The sequence below is a fragment of the Salmo trutta genome, chromosome 13, assembly GCF_901001165.1.
Source record: "Salmo trutta chromosome 13, fSalTru1.1, whole genome shotgun sequence".
NCBI classification, from domain to species: Eukaryota; Metazoa; Chordata; class Actinopteri; order Salmoniformes; family Salmonidae; genus Salmo; species Salmo trutta.
Window position 1 is genome coordinate 13693466 of NC_042969.1, and position 22033 is coordinate 13715498.

Genomic DNA, 22033 nt, shown 5'->3' on the forward strand with positions numbered 1-22033 from the left:
TCTCTACTTCTATTTAACTACCTCCTATCCTGTTATCCCTCTACTTCTATTTATTACAGCTCCTATCCTGTTATCCTCTCTTCTATTTAACTACAGCTCCTATCTGTTATCCTCTCTACTTCTATTAACTACAGCTCTATCCTGTCATCCTCTCTTCTATTAACTACAGCTCCTATCCTGTTATCTCTCTACTTCTATTAACTACAGCTCCTATCCTGTTATCCTCTCTACTCTATTTAACTACAGCTCCTATCCTGTTATCCTCTCTTCTATTTAACTACAGCTCCTATCCTGTTATCCTCTCTACCATTTAACTACAGCTCCTATCCTGTCATCCTCTCTTCTATTTAACTACAGCTCCTATCCTGTTATCCTCTCTACTTCTATTTAACTACAGCTCCTATCCTGTTATCCTCTCTTCTATTTAACTACAGCTCCTATCCTGTTATCCTCTCTACTTCTATTTAACTACAGCTCCTATCCTGTTATCCTCTCTACTTCTATTTAACTACAGCTCCTATCCTGTTATCCTCTCTACTTATTTAACTACAGCTCCTATCCTGTTACCCTCTCTACTTCTATTTAACTACAGCTCCTATCCTGTTATCCTCTCTTCTATTTAACTACAGCTCCTATCCTGTTATCCTCTCTACTTCTATTTAACTACAGCTCATATCCTGTTATCCTCTCTACTTCTATTTAACTACAGCTCCTATCCTGTTATCCTCTCTACTATTTAACTACAGCTCCTATCCTGTTATCCTCTCTACTTCTATTTAACTACAGCTCCTATCCTGTTATCCTCTCTACTTCTATTTAACTACAGCTCCTATCCTGTTATCCTCTCTACTTCTATTTAACTAACAGCTCCTATCCTGTTATCCTCTCTTACTATTTAACTACAAGCTCCTATCCTGTTATCCTCTCTACTTCTATTTAACTACAGCTCCTATCCTGTTATCCTCTCTCTTCTATTAACTACAGCTCCTATCCGTTATCCTCTCTACTTCTATTTACTACAGCTCCTATCCTGTTATCCTCTCTTCTATTTAACTACAGCTCCTATCCTGTTATCCTCTACTTCTATTTAACTACAGCTCCTATCCTGTTAATCCTATCGACTCTACTTCTATTTACTACAGCTTCCTATCCTGTATCCTCTCTTCCTATTACTAACTACAGCCTCCTATCCTGTTACCCTCCTACTTCTATTTAACTACAGCTCCTATCCTGTTATCCCTCTACTTTCTATTTAAACTACAGCTCCTATCCTGTTATCCTCTCTACTTCTATTTAACTACAGCTCCTATCCTGTTATCCTCTCTACTTCTATTTAACTACAGCTCCTATCCTGTTATCCTCTCTACTTCTATTTAACTACAGCTCCTATCCTGTTATCCTCTCTACTTCTATTTAACTACAGCTCCTATCCTGTTATCCTCTCTTCTATTTAACTACAGCTCCTATCCTGTTATCCTCTACTTCTATTTAACTACAGCTCCTATCCTGTTATCCTCTCTACTTCTATTTAACTACAGCTCCTATCCTGTTATCCTCTCTACTTCTATTTAACTACAGCTCCTATCCTGTTATCCTCTCTACTTCTATTTAACTACAGCTCCTATCCTGTTATCCTCTCTACTACTATTTAACTACAGCTCCTATCCTGTTATCCTCTCTACTATTTAACTACAGCTCCTATCCTGTTATCCTCTCTACTATTTAACTACAGCACCTATCCTGTTATCCTCTCTTCTATTTAACTACAGCTCCTATCCTGTTATCCTCTCTACTTCTATTTAACTACAGCTCCTATCCTGTTATCCTCATACTTTCTTTTAACTACAAACTACAGCTCCTCTCCTGTTTCCCTCTCTACTTCTATTAACTACCGCTCCTATCCTGTTATCCTCTCTTCTATTTAACTAGCAGCTCCTATCCTGTTATCCTCTCTACTTCATTTAACTACAGCTCCTATCCTGTTATCCTCTCTACTCCGATTTAACTACAGTCCCTATCCTGTTATCCTCTCTTCTTCTATTTAAACTACAGCTCCTATCCTGTTATCCCTCTACTTCTATTTAACGACAAGCTCCTATCCTGTTATCCTCTCTTTCTATTTAACTACAGCTCCTATCCGGTTATCCTCTCTTCTATTTAACTACAGCTCCTATCCTTTCTCCTCTCTACTTCTATTAAACTACAAGCTCCTATCCTTTATCCTCTCTACTTCTATTTAACTACAGCTCCTATCCTGTTAATCCTCTCTACTTCTATTAACTACGCTCCTATCCTGTTATCCTCTATTCTACTTATTATCTACAGCTCCTATCCTGTTATCCTCTCTACTTCTATTTAACTAGCAGCGCCTATCCTGTTATCCTCTCTACTTCTATTTAAAACTACAGCTCCTATCCTGTTATCCTCTCTACTTCTATTTAACTACAGCTCCTATCCTGTTATCCTCTACTTCTATTTAACTACAGCTCTATCCTGTTAGCCTCTCTTACTATTTAACTTACAGCTCCTATCCTGTTATACCTCTCTACTTCCTATTTTAACTACCGAGCTCCTATCCTGTTACTCCTCTACTTATTTAACTACAGCTCCGATCCTGTTATCCTCTCTACTCTATTTAACTACAGCGTCCTATCCTTTTATCTCTCTTACTATTTAACTACAAGCTCCTATCCTGTTATCCTCCTCTACTTCTATTAACTACAAGCTCCGATCCTGTTATCCTCTCGACTTCTATTTAACTACAGCTCCTATCCGGTTATCCTCTCTACTTCCTATTTATTCTACAGCTCCTATCCTGTTATCCCTCTCTTCTATTTAAACTACAGCTCCTATCCTGTTAATCCTCTCTACTTCTATTTAACTACAGCTCCTATCTGTTATCCTCTCTACTTCTATTTAACTACAGCTCCTATCCTGTTATCCTCTACTTCTATTTAACTACAGCTCCTATCCTGTTATCCTCTCTACTTCTATTTAACTACAGCTCCTATCCTGTTATCCTCTCTACTTCTATTTAACTACAGCTCCTATCCTGTTATCCTCTACTTCTATTTAACTACAGCTCCTATCCTGTTATCCTCTCTACTATTTAACTACAGCTCCTATCCTGTTATCCTCTCTACTTCTATTTAACTACAGCTCCTATCCTGTTATCCTCTCTACTATTTAACTACAGCTCCTATCCTGTTATCCTCTCTACTTCTATTTAACTACAGCTCCTATCCTGTTATCCTCTCTACTTCTATTTAACTACAGCTCCTATCCTGTTATCCTCTCTACTTCTATTTAACTACAGCTCCTATCCTGTTATCCTCTCTACTTCTATTTAACTACAGCTCCTATCCTGTTATCCTCTCTACTTCTATTTAACTACAAGCTCCTATCCTGTTATCCTCTCTACTTCTATTTAACTACAGCTCCTATCCTGTTATCCTCTCTACTTCTATTTAACTACAGCTCCTATCCTGTTATCCTCTCTACTTCTATTTAACTACAGCTCCTATCCTGTTATCCTCTCTTCTATACATACGAGCTCCTATCCTGTTATCCTCTCTACTTCTATTAACTACAGCTCCTATCCTGTTATCCTCTCTACTTCTATTTAACTACAGCTCCTATCCTGTTATCCTCTCTACTTCTATTTAACTACAGCTCCTATCCTGTTATCCTCTCTACTTCTATTTAACTACAGCTCCTATCCTGTTATCCTCTACTTCTATTTAACTACAGCTCCTATCCTGTTATCCTCTCTACTTCTATTTAACTACAGCTCCTATCCTGTTATCCTCTCTACTTCTATTTAACTACAGCTCCTATCCTGTTATCCTCTCTTCTATTTAACTACAGCTCCTATCCTGTTATCCTCTCTTCTATTTAACTACAGCTCCTATCCTGTTATCCTCTCTACTTCTATTTAACTACAGCTCCTATCCTGTTATCCTCTCTACTTCTATTTAACTACAGCTCCTATCCTGTTATCCTCTCTACTTCTATTACTACAGCTCCTATCCTGTTATCCTCTCTTCTATTTAACTACAGCTCCTATCCTGTTATCCTCTCTACTTCTATTTAACTACAGCTCCTATCCTGTTATCCTCTCTACTTCTATTTAACTACAGCTCCTATCCTGTTATCCTCTCTCTATTTAACTACAGCTCCTATCCTGTTATCCTCTCTACTTCTTTTTACTACAGCTCCTATCTCTGTTATTCCTCTACTACTTCTATGTACACTACAGCTCCTATCCTGTTTATCGCTCTCTACTTCTATTGTAAACTACAACAGCTCCTATCCTGTTATCTCTCTACTTCTATTAACTACAGCTCCTATCCTGTTATCCTCTCTACTTCTATTTAACTACAGGCCTATCCTGTTATTCCTCTCTCGTGCTATGTAACTACAGCCTCCTATCCTGTTATCCTCTCTACTTCTATTTAAAACTACAGCTTCCTATCCTGTTATCCTCTCTACTCTATTTAAAACTACAGCTCGTATCCTGTTCATCCTCTCTATCATTTTAACTTAAGAGCTCCTATCCTGTTTACCCTCTCTACTTCGATTAACTAACAGCCTATCCTTGGTGGGGGGTTCCTCTCTTCTATTTACTACAGCTCCTATCCGGTTATCCTCGTCTACTTCTATTTAACTAGCAGCTACCTATCCTGTTAATCCTCTCTTCTTCATTTAACTACATGCTCCTATCCTGTTATCCTCTCTACTTCTATTTAACTACATCTCCTATCCTGTTCTCTCTTCTATTTAACTACAGCTCCTATCCTGTTATCCTCTCTACTTCTATTTAACTACAGCTCCTATCCTGTTATCCTCTCTTCTATTTAACTACAGCTCCTATCCTGTTATCCTCTCTACTTCTATTTAACTACAGCTCCTATCCTGTTATCCTCTCTACTTCTATTTAACTACAGCTCCTATCCTGTTATCCTCTCTACTTCTATTTAACTACAGCTCCTATCCTGTTATCCTCTCTTCTATTTAACTACATCTCCTATCCTGTTATCCTCTCTACTTCTATTTAACTACAGCTCCTATCCTGTTATCCTCTCTTCTATTTAACTACAGCTCCTATCCTGTTATCCTCTCTTCTATTTAACTACAGCACCTATCCTGTTATCCTCTCTTCTATTTAACTACAGCTCCTATCCTGTTATCCTCTCTACTTCTATTTAACTACAGCTCCTATCCTGTTATCCTCTACTTCTATTTAACTACAGCTCCTATCCTGTTATCCTCTCTACTTCTATTTAACTACAGCTCCTATCCTGTTATCCTCTCTTCTATTTAACTACAGCTCCTATCCTGTTATCCTCCTTCTATTTAACTACAGCATCCTATCCTTTATCTCTCTCTACTCTTTACTAAGCTCCTTATCCTCCTTTTAATTACTACAGCCCCCTCCTCTACTTCTATTTAACTACAGCTCCTATCCTGTTATCCTCTTACTTCTTTAACTACAGCTCCTATCCTGTTATCCTCTCTACTTCTATTTAACTACAGCACCTATCCTGTTATCCTCTCTACTTCTATTTAACTACAGCTCCTATCCTGTTATCCTCTACTTCTATTTAACTACAGTTCCTATCCTGTTATCCTCTCTTCTATTTAACTACAGCTCCTATCCTGTTATCCTCTCTACTTCTATTTAACTACAGCTCCTATCCTGTTATCCTCTCTACTTCTATTTAACTACAGCTCCTATCCTGTTATCCTCTCTTCTATTTAACTACAGCTCCTATCCTGTTATCCTCTCTACTTCTATTTAACTACAGCTCCTATCCTGTTATCCTCTCTTCTATTTAACTACAGCTCCTATCCTGTTATCCTCTCTACTTCTATTTAACTACAGCTCCTATCCTGTTATCCTCTCTACTTCTATTTAACTACAGCTCCTATCCTGTTATCCTCTCTACTTCTATTTAACTACAGCTCCTATCCTGTTATCCTCTCTACTTCTATTTAACTACAGCTCCTATCCTGTTATCCTCTCTTCTATTTAACTACAGCTCCTATCCTGTTATCCTCTCTACTTCTATTTAACTACAGCTCCTATCCTGTTATCCTCTCTACTTCTATTTAACTACAGCTCCTATCCTGTTATCCTCTACTCTATTTAACTACAGCTCCTATCCTGTTATCCTCTCTACTTCTATTTAACTACAGCTCCTATCCTGTTATCCTCTCTTCTATTTAACTACAGCATCTATCCTGTTATCCTCTCTACTTCTATTTAACTACAGCTCCTATCCTGTCATCCTCTCTACTTCTATTTAACTACAGCTCCTATCCTGTTATCCTCTCTACTTCTATTTAACTACAGCTCCTATCCTGTTATCCTCTCTATTTAACTACAGCTCCTATCCTGTTATCCTCTCTACTTCTATTTACTACAGCTCCTATCCTGTTATCCTCTCTACTTCTATTTAACTACAGCTCCTATCCTGTTATCCTCTCTTCTATTTAACTACAGCTCCTATCCTGTTATCCTCTCTACTTCTATTTAACTACAGCTCCTATCCTGTTATCCTCTCTACTACTATTTAACTACAGCTCCTATCCTGTTATCCTCTCTTCTATTTAACTACAGCTCCTATCCTGTTATCCTCTCTACTATTTAACTACAGCTCCTATCCTGTTATCCTCTCTTCTATTTAACTACAGCTCCTATCCTGTTATCCTCTCTTCTATTTAACTACAGCTCCTATCCTGTTATCCTCTCTACTTCTATTTAACTACAGCTCCTATCCTGTTATCCTCTCTTCTATTAACTACAGCTCCTATCCTGTTATCCTCTCTACTTCTATTTAACCTACAGCTCCTATCCTGTTATCCTCTCTACTTCTATTTAACTACAGCTCCTATCCTGTTATCCTCTCTACTTCTATTTAACTACAGCTCCTATCCTGTTATCCTCTCTTCTATTTAACTACAGCTCCTATCCTGTTATCCTCTCTTCTATTTAACTACAGCTCCTATCCTGTTATCCTCTCTTCTATTTAACTACAGCTCCTATCCTGTTATCCTCTCTACTTCTATTTAACTACAGCTCCTATCCTGTTATCCTCTACTTCTATTTAACTACAGCTCCTATCCTGTTATCCTCTCTTCTATTTAACTACAGCTCCTATCCTGTTATCCTCTCTACTTCTATTTAACTACAGCTCCTATCCTGTTATCCTCTCTTCTATTTAACTACAGCTCCTATCCTGTTATCCTCTCTTCTATTTAACTACAGCTCCTATCCTGTTATCCTCTCTACTTCTATTTAACTACAGCTCCTATCCTGTTATCCTCTCTACTTCTATTTAACTACAGCTCCTATCCTGTTATCCTCTCTACTTCTATTTAACTACAGCTCCTATCCTGTTATCCTATCTTCTATTTAACTACAGCTCCTATCCTGTTATCCTCTCTACTTCTATTTAACTACAGCTCCTATCCTGTTATCCTCTCTTCTATTTAACTACAGCTCCTATCCTGTTATCCTCTCTTCTATTTAACTACAGCTCCTATCCTGTTATCCTCTCTACTTCTATTTAACTACAGCTCCTATCCTGTTATCCCTCTCTACTTCTATTTAACTACAGCTCCTATCCTGTTATCCTCTCTACTTCTATTTAACTACAGCTCCTATCCTGTTATCCTATCTTCTATTTAACTACAGCTCCTATCCTGTTATCCTCTCTACTTCTATTTAACTACAGCTCCTATCCTGTTATCCTCTCTTCTATTTAACTACAGTTCCTATCCTGTTATCCTCTCTTCCACCTAATCCCCCCCTCTCTTTCTCAAAAGCCCTCTCCTGGATGTTCTTCCACATTCTCTCTGTCCATGCCCATCTCCTTCTTTCCCTCTCTCCCTCCAGGTGCCGTGTGTGTGTGTGTGTGTGTGTGTTTGGAGTGTGTGTTGGTAAGGGACAGAGCAGCAGTGTGTGTTGTCTGGCCTGGCTATGCCTCGCCGGCTGCTACTCTGCTCGCTCTGATAATAACCCAAGGTGCTTCTGACGTCTTATTTATGGTCTGTCATTTGTTTTAGTGGCGTCAGCGGCTTTCACATCCCAGGTGTGGCGGCACAACATTTAGACTAGCACCCCTCAATGTACTTAAGTGTCTTCTCCTTCCCGCTCTCCCTCAGTCCTTCTCTCTTTCTTTCCCCTCCCTCTGTCTACACCTCCCTTTCTCTGAGCCCGTATCGCTCTCTCAATCTGCCTTTTTATCTCTCCCTCTCTACCTCCATCGATCACATCCGCAACATGAGCATCTCTGTCTCTGTCTCTGTCTCTGTCTCTGTCTCTGTCTGTCTCTCTTTCTCTCGCTGACTCTGTCTGTCTGTCTCTCTCTCTCAGTTCAAATGAAGGGGCTTTATTGGCATGGGAAACATATGTTTACATTGCCAAAGCAAGTGAAATACATAATAAACAAAAGTGAAATAAGCAATAAAAAATTTACAGTAAACATTACACAAAAGTTCCAAAAGAATAAAGACATTTCAAATGTCATATTATGTCTATATACAGTGTTGTAATGATGTGCAAATAGTTAAAAGTACAAAAGGGAAAATAAATAAAAATTGTATTTACAATGGTGTTTGTTCTTCACTGGTTGCCCTTTTCTTGTGGATTTGTTTTCAAATTCTTTGTGCGTCTGTGTAATGTGAGGAAAATATGTGTCTCTACTATGGTCATAACATATTAGGTTAGGAAGTTAGGAACTGCAGCTGAGTTTCCATCTCATTTTGTGGGCAGTGTCTGTCTTCTCTTGACAGCCAGGTCGGCCTACGACGGCCTTTCTCAATACCAAGGCTATGCTCACTGAGTCTGTACATAGTCAAAGCTTTCCTTAAGTTTGGGTCAGTCACGGTGGTCAGGTATTCTGCCACTTGGTACTCTCTGTTTAGGACCAAATAGTGTTCTAGTTTGCTCTGTTTTTTTGTCAATTCTTTCCATTAAATTATCTTTTTGTTTTCTCATGATTTGGTTGGGTCTAATTGTGTTGCTGTCCTGGGGCTCTGTGGGGTTCTGATTGTGTTTGTGAACAGAGCCACAGGACCAGCTTGCTTAGGGGGCTCTTCTCCAGTGTCATTTCTCTGTCGGTGATGGCTTTGTTATGGAATGTTTGGGAATCTCTTCCTTCCAGTGGTCCAAGGCACTGCGTCTCAGTCGAATCCAGGCTGTATCTGTCACATCAGATGATGCTGGAGAGACGAAGCAGGTACGGGAGTAAAACATTTAATAAATAACGGACATAGAACGAGACAGGAACAGCGTCACCAAACTAATACTAAAGACAAAAACAATACAAGGCAGCAGCGGGGAACAGAGCTGGGGAACTGACAAATATAGGGGAGGAAATGAACAGGTGATAAGTGAGTCCAGGTGAGTCCAATAATGCTGATGCGCGTGATGAGGGAAGGCAGGTGTGCGTGATGGATGGCAGGAGTGTGTGATGCAGGGCAACTTGGCGCCCTCAAGCGCCAGGGGGAGGGACGAGCGGGAGCAGACATGGCAGTATCACATCCGGCCGTGATTGGGAGTCCCATAGGGCGGCGCACAATTGGCCCAGTGTCGTCCGGGTTTGGCTGGGGTAGGCCATCATTGTAAATAAGAATTTGTTCTTAACTGACTTGCCTAGTTTAAAAAAAGTTACATTTAAAAAAAATCACTTTTTTAAATAGGTGGTTGTAGAATTTAACGGTTCTTTTCTGGATTATGATCATTAGCGAGTATTGACCTAATTCTGCTCTGCATGCATTATTTGGTGTTTTACGTTGTACACTGAGGATATTTGTGCAGAATTCTGCATGCAGTGTTAATTTGGTGTTTGTCCCATTTTGTGAATTCTTTGTTGGTGAGCGGACCCAAGACCTCACCACCATGAAGGGCAATGGGTTCTATAAGTGATTGAAGTATTTTTAGCCAGATCCTAATTGGTATGTTGAATTTTATGTTCCTTTTGATGGCATAGAAGGCCCTTCTTGCCTTGTCTCTCAGACAATTTTAACTGCACGCTTGTTGTTTGTGTCTCTCTCTTGCTCTCTCTTTATCTCTCTCTCTTTCTCTCTCTCGTTATCTCTCTCTCTTTATTTCTTTCTCTCTGCCTCTCTCTCTCTCTTTTTCTGTCAATACTCTACAGTTCTATTACATCCCCTCCTAGTCATATTTGAGACCTTAACATTTCCCAATAGCATTTTAAATTCCCCCAACAACATGACTGTGACAGAAATTATAGTTACAGTGAGGGAATATAGTGCCTAACATTGTGATTGACTGATTTGTGAGTGATTACAGTGAGGGAAAAAAGTTTTTGATCCCCTGCTGATTTTGTACGTTTGCCCACTGACAAAGAAATGATCAGTCTATAATTTTAATGGTAGGTTTATTTGAACAGTGAGAGACAGAATAACAACAAAAAAATCCAGAAAAACACATGTCAAAAATGTTATAAATTGATTTGCATTTTAATGAGGGAAATAAGTATTTGACCCCTCTGCAAAACATGACTTAGCACTTGGTGGCAAAACCCTTGTTGGCAATCAGAGGTCAGACGTTTCTTGTAGTTGGCCACCAGGTTTGCACACATCTCAGGAGGGATTTTGTCCCACTCCTCTTTGCAGATCTTCTCCAAGTCATTAAGGTTTCGAGGCTGACGTTTGACAACTCGAACCTTCAGCTCCCTCCATAGATTTTCTATGGAATTAATGTCTGGAGACTGGCTAGGCCACTCCAGGACCTTAATGTGCTTCTTCTTGAGCCACTCCTTTGTTGCCTTGGCCGTGTGTTTTGGGTCATTGTCATGCTGGAATACCCATCCACGACCCATTTTCAATGCCCTGGCTGAGGGAAGGAGGTTCTCACCCAAGATTTGATGGTACATGGCCCCGTCCATTGTCCCTTTGATGCGGTGAAGTTGTCCTGTCCCCTTAGCAGAAAATCAACCCCAAAGCATAATGTTTGACGGTGGGGATGGTGTTCTTGGGGTCATAGGCAGCATTCCTCCTCCTCCAAACACGGCGAGTTGAGTTGATGCCAAAAAGCTCAATTTTGGTCTCATCTGACCACAACACTTTCACCCAGTTGTCCTCTGAATCATTCAGATGTTCATTGGCAAACTTCAGACGGGCATGTATATGTGCTTTCCTGAGCAGGGGGACCTTGCGGGCGCTGCAGGATTTCAGTCATTCACGGCGTATTGTGTTACCAATTGTTTTCTTGGTGACTATGGTCCCAACTGCCTTGAGATCATTGACAAGATCCTCCCGTGGAGTTCTGGGCTGATTCCTCACCGTTCTCATGATCATTGCAACTCCACGAGGTGAGATCTTGCATGGAGCCCCAGGCCGAGGGAGATTGTGACAGTTCTTTTGTGTTTCTTCCATTTGCGAATAATCGCACCAACTGTTGTCACCTTCTCACCAAGCTGCTTGGCGATGGTCTTGTAGCCCATTCCAGCCTTGTGTAGGTCTACAATCTTGTCCCTGACATCCTTGGAGAGCTCTTTGGTCTTGGCCATGGTGGAGAGTTTGGAATCTGATTGATTGATTGCTTCTGTGTACAGGTGTCTTTTATACAGGTAACAAACTGAGATTAGGAGCACTCTCTTTAAGAGTGTGCTCCTAATCTCAGCTCGTTACCTGTATAAAAGACACCTGGGAGCCAGAAATCTTTCTCATTGAGAGGGGGTCAAATACTTATTTCCCTCATTAAAATGCAAATCAATTTATAACATTTTTGACATGTGTTTTTCTGGATTTTTTGTTGTTGTTATTCTGTCTCTCACTGTTCAAATAAACCTACCATTAAAATTATAGACTGATCATTTCTTTGTCAGTGGGCAAACGTACAAAATCAGCAGGGGATCAAATACTTTTTCCCCTCACTGTAATCACTCACAAATCAGTCAATCACAATGTTAGGCACTATATTGCTCTCTTCCTATCTCTCTCCATCTGTCTCTCTCCATAGTCAGGTCACTCTCTTCTCTTTTTCTAGAGGTGAGGTAGTGCAGAGAGACGAGGGGGAGAGCAAGCTAGAGAAGAGGTGAGGGTTAGAGGAGGGTAGATGGGAGGTGAAACAGAAAGATCAGGTGAGTTGAGAGAAGAAGAGAGGTTAGAGGGCGGAGGAGGAGAGAGATGAGAGGAAAGGGTGCAGACAACAGAGAGAGGGAAGAGGGTCGATATCTGACCAGCTGACATACTGTAAATCCCTTACGCATGTAAATAATTCATAACTACATCTCCTTCCTTGCTGGTCATCACTCTTTTTTAATCTCTATCACTCTGTTCCCTCCCTCTGTTCTCCTCTCCAACTTTCATTAGACATCTCTCTCTCTCTCTCTCTCTCTCTCTCTCTCTCTCAATGATGAGGGTTGTTTGGTGAGTAGGGATGGGAGGAGGACAGGCTTGTCACTTAGGTTGTTATCGAAATACATATTGCTAAGCAGGACTGGATTTAGCTGGGTTTGGGCTAGCCTGGGCTGGATGGGTTGGCTGGGTTGGGCTTGGCTGGGCTGGATGGGTTAGGCTAGGCTAGGCTAGGCTAGGCTGGGCTGGGCTGGGCTGGGCTGGGTTAGGCTAGGATGGGCTAGGCTGGGTTGGGCTAGGCTGGTTTGGGCTAGGCTTGGCTGAGCTAGGCTTGGCTGGGTCAGGCTAGGATGGGTTGGGCTTGGCTGGGCTGGATGGGTTTGGTTAGGCTTGCTGGGTTACTCTTGGCTTGGCTGGGTTGGACTAGGCTAGTTTGGGCTTAGCTGGGTTAGGCTAGGTTGGGCTAGGCTTGGCTGGGTTGGGCTAGGCTAGGTTAGGCTTGGCTGGGTTGGGCTAGGCTAGGCTAGGTTAGGCTGGGTCACACAGGGAGACCGAGAGAGAGGAACAGGAAAAGAGGAAGGAGAGAGAGAAAGCAGGTGAGAGACAGGTAGGAGTGATGTGAGGCCTGTAGGTGTTTTCATATCTTAAAACCGATCGATAGTGGCGTTTATTCTGGGGCCGACTGTACCGTGGTCTCAAATAAATAATCATAATCACAAAATGCCCCAAGATTGCTTTTCATAGAATTATCATTATTTTATCTTTGGCAGATTTGGTTATTGCTCCTTGGGGATATTCAAATTACTTTGTTTTGGAGTGTTTATGTGTGAGGCATGCATGCACACACACACACACACACACACACACACACACACGCATACACACACACACACACACACGCATGCACACACACACACGCAGGCACACACACACACACACACGCATGCACACACACACTCGCGCATGCACACACACACACACACACACACACAAACTGAACAATATTTAAGCTCCTGTCAAGCTAGTGAAATGTATGAAATGTGAGGCGGTAATTCAACTGTGTGCTTGTGTGTGTTTTTACAATTGTTGTGGGGACCAGAGGTCCTCACAAAAAATAGTAAAACAAGGAAAATTGTGGGGACATTTCTCTTGTCCCCACAAGGAACATTTTTATTTTAGACTTAGTTGTTAGGGTGAGGGTTACAATTAGGGTTAGGGTTATAATTAGGGTTAGGGGCTGGGGTTTGGGGTTAGGGTTAAGGTTAGGGTTAGGTTCTGTTTAGAGGTTAGGGAAAATAGGATTTTGAATGGGATTCAATTGTTTGGTCCACACAAGGATAGTTAAACAAACGTGTGTTTGGGTGTGTACTGCCATGGGCTGTGAATAAGAACAGATTACAATAATTGAATCTTCGTCTCTGCCTCTGTGTCTAACCATTACACAACAATGAACAAGATTATACACACACACGCACACACACACACACACACACACACACATTCTCCTTCAGCCTCATTACAATCGCTACCACCACACACCCGTTGGTTTTGTCTATTTTTTCATTCTTCCCCCCGTGAGACAATAAACAAAAGACCACAAAAGACTGTTCTCTCCTAGAGGCTCGTGAAATCAACTCCCAGGCACAATCATTATTAAAAGAATAAACTGCATGTGAGGGTGGTTGGTGGGTGGGTGTCTATGTCTGAGAGAAAGGGTGTGCCGAGAGACAGAGAGAGAGAGAGTGTCACGTCCTGACCATAGAGTGCTCTTATTTTCTATGGTAGAGATGGTCAGGATGTGACTAGGGGGTTTATCTAGTTTATTTCTCTATGTTATGTTCTAGTTCCTTTTTTCTATGTTGGGGTTTTGGTATGATTCCCAATTAGAGGCAGCTGGTCATCGTTGTCTCTAATTGGGGATCATATTTAAGGAGTTGTTTTTCCCCACCTGTGTTTGTGGGAGATTATTTTCAGTTAGTGTATGTTGCCCCTCTTCGTCACGGTTTGTTGTTTCTTTGTTTATAGTTTATTGTATGTCTTGCATAGTTTCACAGATAAATATGTGGAACGATACACTGCGCCTTGGTCTCGTTCATACGACATCCGTGACAGAGAGAGATCGAGATAGAGAGAACACATTGTACACAGCACTGTAAGTGATCACTGTGATGCTGACTAACAGCGTTTGGCTGGGTCTGTGACTGACTGCAGTAGTCAAACTTTACAATTGATTTATTAATTAATGGAGCCTGATGGGTTGCTGTACTGTACACATCAGAGTGCCAATCACTGTAGATAATGTCAGTCCTGCAGGGCCAAGATGATACACATCTTCTGATGCAAGCTCCATTATCAATATGAACGTCATAAATACTGCAGGGTGGGCCTCAAGTTGTAACAAACAAAAAGGACCTACCTTTTACTCGGTAGCAATAAAGTGTGTCAGACCTGGGATAACTAGCTATGGTTGAACTATGCTTTCTGGGAAAAAAACGTTGTTTTGTGGGACAAATAATTACTTTGAATACAGATCCCAAAAAATGACTACTTTTTAAAACTATTTGAATACAGATCTTGGAAAGTTATTACTTATTTTTTTTAACTATTTTAATACAGATTGAAAAATCTATATTTTAATACAGATCTCAGGAACTATTGGATTGGCTGCCTTCAACTAATGGCAGGGCTGTATCTGGAACTGCATGTTGAAGATAGACTGAATAGAGCACACACAATCTCCCATACTATTCCAGTCTATCTGACAGTCATATTTGATCTACACAATTCATTTCTATATGAACATTCTGTAAATGTCCATTCTCCTGAATGTCCATTGCCCCAGGTGTACATAATCAAGTCAAACCATTTAACCAATGATGTTTTGTACAGATAAGTATAAAATTTGCGATGCTCAACTACTATATGAATCTTCCAACATGCCACTGAAATGGTCGAAAGCTGTAATTCATTTTATGATACCTAAAAATACTGTAGAGAAAATTGATAGCCATTTGCAAACAGTAAGCAAAAACAACTTTGATCCTCTTTGTCTATACCATCGTTAACGGGAGAGTTTGCTCAGAATGAAAACTAACATGCATTTCCACCTACCGTGGCTGTAGTTGATTGGCAGTTTTGGGATATTTCCTTATGACCCTTAATAGACATTTGTTACTGTTAGTATTCTCAGTAACACTTTAAACTGTTGTGGTGCCTGTACCATAAAACTGTAGTTGCTTTTGAAGCATCATTTTATTAGCGTGTTGTAACCTAATACTTTGGCAATTGCATTTTAATTGCGTAGCAATGAGCTGATAGTTTTGGTACCTACTTATGTGACTATTCCACTTATGTAATAACTTCATTACTATGCAATTACAAAGTCTTATGTAACAACAACGTTGCTATTGTAATAATTACAAAGCATAACATGTAGAAGAAATTGTCAAGTGTTACTGGATTACCATATATATCACTGGTTATGAAAATATATGTGTTAGTCATTTTGAAGCTTCAAACGTGGTCTGCTCTAATGATTTGGTGATTCCATTTCCCTGGTGTATTTAATTATAAGCGATTGGCTATATTACAGTTTTTCCCAATTGTTAACGCACGTTTGCCGAAACTAAATCTCAGTTACTCAACACTCTAAACACAAAACAGTTAGCCAATTTCCCCAAACCCCACAGACATCTTGCAAAATAATACACAGCAATCAAAATCATGTACTCCCTGCTCAAAATGAAACTCCGCACGCAAATGAGAAACACACACATCAAATTAGTCTAACTTAGTGACAAACGAGAACACTAATGTGACATATTCAGAACGCTACTATCAGAACCTATTTCAGTGTAAAGACTAAGATTTTCTTTTTATACTGTAAATTGTTTGTGTGAACTCAAACAAGAAAGGAACACAAATGCAGAAAATGTATATTTTATATTTCAACATGACTCGATACAAGTCAATCAGCATACCGTAAGCACACATACAGTAAAAAGGAAAACATACAGTAAATATATTTCGCATATGCAAAGGAAGAAAAATAGGCCTATTTGTACTACAATACAGTATGTTAGATCAATTGTATGGATAAAGAACCTTTCAAAATACAGTAAAATCATAAGTCAAGAAACAAATACTCCATTGCGAGAACAAAATCAGTCATGTCTTGTGTTTTGGTCCAGATTTTCATCAACATCACAGGCGGTATTGTCCTTGGCCAGACAGCGGGGGAAATATCTTCTGGTAAGACGCATCCACCCCTGACAGGACTCTGCAGGAATGTCACCACAGGCCTCCTCCATTGCCTGGAGAAAGGTCATACCTTCATGGGGTATGCGATTATACACCTTCCAGCTCCATGCTGAAAACAACTCCCAATGGATTTGAGAAGTGGGGAATGTGGTGGGAGATAGAGAATTGCAAACCTGGCATGGTTGGGCTCCCGAGTGGTGCAGCGGTCTAAGGCACTGCATCTCAGTGCTAAAGGCGTCACTACAGACACCCTGGTAAAATCCAGACTGTATCACAACCGGTGGTGATTGGCAGTCCCATAGGGCGGTGCAGAATTGGCCCAATGTCGTCTGGGTTTGGCCGGTGTAGGCCGTCATTGTAAATAAGAATTTGTTCTTAACTGACTTGCCTAGTTAAATAACAAAAATAAAAAAATAGTGATGGAACCAGTTGCAGACCTGAGCAGCCTGATGAAAAGTCACGTTGTCCCAAATTAGAACACACATTTGCTGCTCAGGATCACCTGGTCCTCTCTGCTCTGGCTGAAAAAGATTGTCATGTAAGTTGTTCAGGAAATTAAGGAGGTGGGCAGTGTTGTATGGTCCAAGGGTGGCATGGCAGTGGAGGACCCCATTGTGGCTCATAGCTGCACATATGGTGAAATTTCCCCCAATGTGGCCAGGTACCTCAGTGATGGCGTGTTGTTCAATGTTGTTCCTTCCTCTCCTCCTTGTCTATGAATTTGAGTTTCTGGGGGATGAAACTTGCATCCAACTCCATGAGTCTCTGAATGACAGTAAATACTGTAACTGCTGAATAGTAAAGTTCACTGGCAACATCAATGAGTCTCTAACGTTTTATAGTTTTTCCCAATTGTTTACACACTAAAACTGGCCCATGAGGCACAATGACACAAATCTGTAACTCACACAACACACACAAAACACACAACACATATAACACACACACTTAACACACACCAGCCCTGGGCAGAAAATAGTTGTATTTTATCATTAATTTGAAAATACAACTTTTCAAATATTCAAGGTAATAGAATATAGTTTTTCTAGAATGTCAACTAAAATGTAACTATTTTCATGGACATTCAAATACAAGTATCAGAAAAACAAGTAATAGTTATAAGTATTTTGAATACCTCTCAGAAAACCAAATACTATTTATTTGATGGCTGACAAATATTTGATGAAGAACCAAAAACTATAACAGTTAGTTGAATTAGTCTAAATATATGATCATAAGCAGTTTTGGAGAGCTCTTAGATATGAACCTTACAGTTTTTACAGTTGTTTACACACTAAAACTGGTGCATGAGGCACAATGACCAAAACCTGTAACTCATTCAGCAGAACTATACACCAAAGCTGCAATACCAATACCAAATCTGCAATTTGGGGCAGCAGGTAGCCTAGTGGTTAGAGTGTTGGACTAGTAACTGAAAGGTTGCAAGATCTGTTCTGCCCCTGAACAAGGCAGTTAACCCACTGTTCCTAGGCTGTCATTGAAAATAAGAATTTGTTCTTAACTGACTTGCCTAGTTAAATAAAATACTACTGGCACATGTTTTGCTTTACACTCAGATTGCAATTCTACAACAAACATTTGGCAAAACACAACACACAATTCTCTACCTTTGGCACAACTTTCACAACTAAAATCTCTTGTGTGAAAATGAAAAGCAACACTGTTCAACAAGCTAAGCTCAATTGCCAATTGATCACTTTCACTCTGCACATGTGCAAACACTAATTGCGTAAATGTTCACCTTGAAATCAGAATTTTGATATGGATAAAAAGGCTACATGTGAGTACTCCTGTGTTTGGAGAACAATGGAAGCAAACTTGGCAGAGAGAGGTGGAGGGGGAGGTGGAGGTAGAAGTGGAGGTAGAGGTGGGGGTGGAGGGGGAGGTGGAGGTAGAAGTGGAGGTAGAGGTGGGGGTGGAGGTGGAGGTAGAAGTGGAGGTAGAGGTGGGGGTGGAGGTGGAGATGGAGGAAGAAGTGGAGGTAGAGGTGGAGGTAGAGGTGGAGAAGGAGGTAGAAGTGGAGGTAGAGGTGGAGGTAGAGGTGGAGGTAGAGGTGGAGAAGGAGGTGGGGTGGAGGTGGAGATGGAGGTAGAAGTGGAGATAGAGGTGAGGTGGAGGGGGAGGTGGAGGTAGAAGTGGAGGTAGAGGTGGGGTGGAGGTGGAGATGGAGGAAGACTAAGAACAAGGAGAGTCATCTGACCATGTGGTCAACCATGGTTTGACCTTGAGAGAGGCTGAGCAGAGAGTGCTGCCCAATTTGAGCCGCTTCATCGTAGCATCCCATATCCGGGTTCCAAAATGAGAATAGGTATGTACTGCAGACATTGGAATTATCTACTACCTTTACTACTTGACAGTAGAACAACATAAATCACAGTAAAGACTGTTGATTCAAATACGTACTGTAAGGGGAAACAAAGTAAATGTTTCATGTATTACTGTATGTATGAAATTGGGAGCTATACTATTTTCCAAGATGTTTATCTTGTATACTGTATTACTGCAGTGTTTACTGTACTGTATGCTATTTTGTTTTTGTAGAACTGAAAGACGACCACCACGTGGTGGTAGAACACATCTATTTACAGACTAACAGGAGGCTGCCATTAAGCAAATGGGAGGTGAAAATAATGCCATAAGACTGCAGGAAATCCAACAACAGATGATTGAAAACCCTGCCATCTTCCATAACATCAGAGTCAGCTTATCAACCATAGCCCGCATCCTTAAGAAACACCATCTCCGGATGAAGCAAATCTAGAGAGTCCCATTTGAAAGGAATTCCCTAGGATAAATGGTACGAATATGTGCAAGTAAGTAATCTACTAGCATTAGACTCTTGACACATTAGAGACTCATTGATGTTGCCAGTGAACTTTACTATACAGCAATTACAGTATTTACTGTCGTTTCACAGAATCATGGAGTTGGATGCAAGTCCCATCCCCCAGGAACTCATGTTCATACAGTTGATGAGGCTGTATTCAATTTAGCGAAGACGAGGAGGAGAGAAAGGAACATCATTGGTCAATGCGCCCTCATTGATGTACCTGGCCACGTTGGGGGAAATGTCACCATGTGCACAGCGATGAGCCACAATGGGGTCCTCCACCATCATGCCACACTTGGACAATACAACACTGCACATCTCCTTCATTTCCTGAACACCTTACATGACAATCTTTTTCAGCCAGAGCAGAGAGGACCAGGTGATCCTGAGCAGCAAATGTGTGTTCTAATTTGGGACAACGTGACTTTCCGTCAGGCTGCTCAGGTCCGCAACTGGTTCCATGACCATCCCAGGTTAACAATTCTCTGTCTCCAACCATATTCCCCACTTCTCAACCCAACTGAGGAGTTGTTTTCAGCATGGCGCTGGAAGGTGTATGATCGCAAACCCCATGAACGTATGGCCCTTCTCCAGGCCATGGAGGAGGCCTGTGGTTACATTCCAGCAGAGTCCTGTCAGGGGTGGATGCGTCCTGCCAGAAGATATTTCTCCCGCTGTCTGGCCAAGGAGAATATTGCCTGTGATGTTGATGAAAATCTGTGGCCGGAACAAAACAACAGACTTGAATGTTTTTGTTTTCGCAATGGAGTATTTGTTCCTTGACTTATGATTTTACTGTATTTTGAAAGGTTCTTTATCCATACAATTGATCTAACATACTGTATTGTAGTACAAATAGGCCTCTTTTTCTTCCTTTGTATATGCAAAATATATTTACTGTATGTTTTCATTTTTACTGTATGTGTGCTTACAGTATGCTGATTGACATGTATCGAGTCATGTTGAAATAAATAAAGTCTTTGCATTTGTGTTCCTTTCTTGTTTGAGTACACACAAAGGATATAAAGTATAACAACAAAATCTTAGTTTTCACACTGAAATAGGTTCTGATAGTAGCGTTCTGAAAATGTCACATTAGAGTGATGTCACTTGTCACTAAGTTAGACTAATTTGATGTGTGTGTCTCATTTGTATGGGGTTTCATTTTGAGCAGGGAGTACATTTGTTTTATATTTTCTTATTTCACCTTTATTTAACCAGGTAGGCTAGTTGAGAACAAGTTCTCATATACAAGTGCGATCTGGCCAAGATAAAGCAAAGCAGTGCGACACAAACAACAACACAGAGTTACACATGGAATAAACAAACATACAGTCAATAACACAATAGGAAATAAGTCTATGTACATGATTTTGATTGCTGTGTTTCATTTTGCAAGATGTCTGTGGGGTTTGGGGAAATTGGCTAACTGTTTTGTGTTTAGAGTTTAAGGTTTTGAGTACCTGAGATGTGGTTTCAGCAAATGTGTGTTAACAATAGGAAAAAACTGTAAGAGTGTAGTACTAGTACACTACTTACTTGCAAATATTCGTACCGTTTATCCTTCACTCTTTCGTAATTCCTTTCAAATGGGACTCTGTAGATTTGCTTGATCCGGAGATGGTGTTTCTTAAGGATGCAGGCTATGGTTGATAAGCTGACTCTGATGTTATGGAAGATGGCAGGGTTTTCAATCATCTGTTGTTGGATTTCCTGCAGTCTTATGGCATTATTTTCACCTCCCATTTGCTTAATGGCAGCCTCCTGTTAGTCTATAAATAGATGTGTTCTACCACCACGTGGTGGTCGTCTTTCAGTTCTACAAAACAAAATAGCATACAGTACAGTAAACACTGCAGTAATACAGTATACAAGATAAACATCTTAGAAAATAGTATAGCTCCCAATTTCATACATACAGTAATACATGAAACATTTACTTTGTTTCCCCTTACAGTACGTATTGGAATCTACAGTCTTTACTGTAATTTATGTTGTTCTACTGTCAAGTAGTAAAGGTAGTAGATAATTCCAATGTCTGCAGTACATACCTATTCTCATTTTGGAACCCGGATATGGGATGCTACGATGAAGCGGCTCAGATTGGGCAGCACTCTCTGCTCAGCCTCTCTCAAGGTCAAACCATGGTTGACCACATGGTCAGATGACTCTCCTTGTTCTTAGTCTTCCTCCATCTCCACCTCCACCCCCACCTCTACCTCCACTTCTACCTCCACCTCCCCCTCCACCTCACCTCTATCTCCACTTCTACCTCCTTCTCCACCTCCACCCCACCTCTACCTCCACTTCTACCTCCACCTCCACCCCCACCTCTACCTCCACTTCTACCTCCACCTCCACCCCCACCTCTACCTCCACTTCTACCTCCACCTCCCCCTCCACCTCTCTCTGCTAAGTTTGCTTCCATTGTTCTCCAAACACAGGAGTACTCACATGTAGCCTTTTTATCCATATCAAAATTCTGATTTCAAGGTGAACATTTACGCAATTAGTGTTTGCACATGTGCAGAGTGAAAGTGATCAATTGGCAATTGAGCTTAGCTTGTTGAACAGTGTTGCTTTTCATTT

General features: G+C 40.8%; 1 protein-coding gene across 4 annotated transcripts in view; it reads left to right on the forward strand.

Annotated features, from left to right (window-relative positions):
- The window catches only part of LOC115205228 (GDNF family receptor alpha-4), a 110842-nt gene extending 90413 nt beyond the window's left edge, over window positions 1–20429 (forward strand). Inside the window, exons 8-9 of one of the 4 annotated variants that reach the window (XR_003880560.1) lie at window positions 19156–19427; window positions 19532–20429. Coding sequence is in view for 2 of the 4 variants with exons in the window: in XM_029770985.1 (XP_029626845.1) it covers window positions 16524–16706 (183 nt within the window). In the remaining 2 variants the exon portion in view is untranslated. Of the gene's footprint in view, window positions 1–16523; window positions 16833–19155 lie in introns of those variants that run through there. The other 3 variants (XR_003880561.1, XM_029770987.1, XM_029770985.1) reach the window with 3 other exon arrangements.
- Window positions 20430–22033: the final 1604 nt, after the last annotated feature.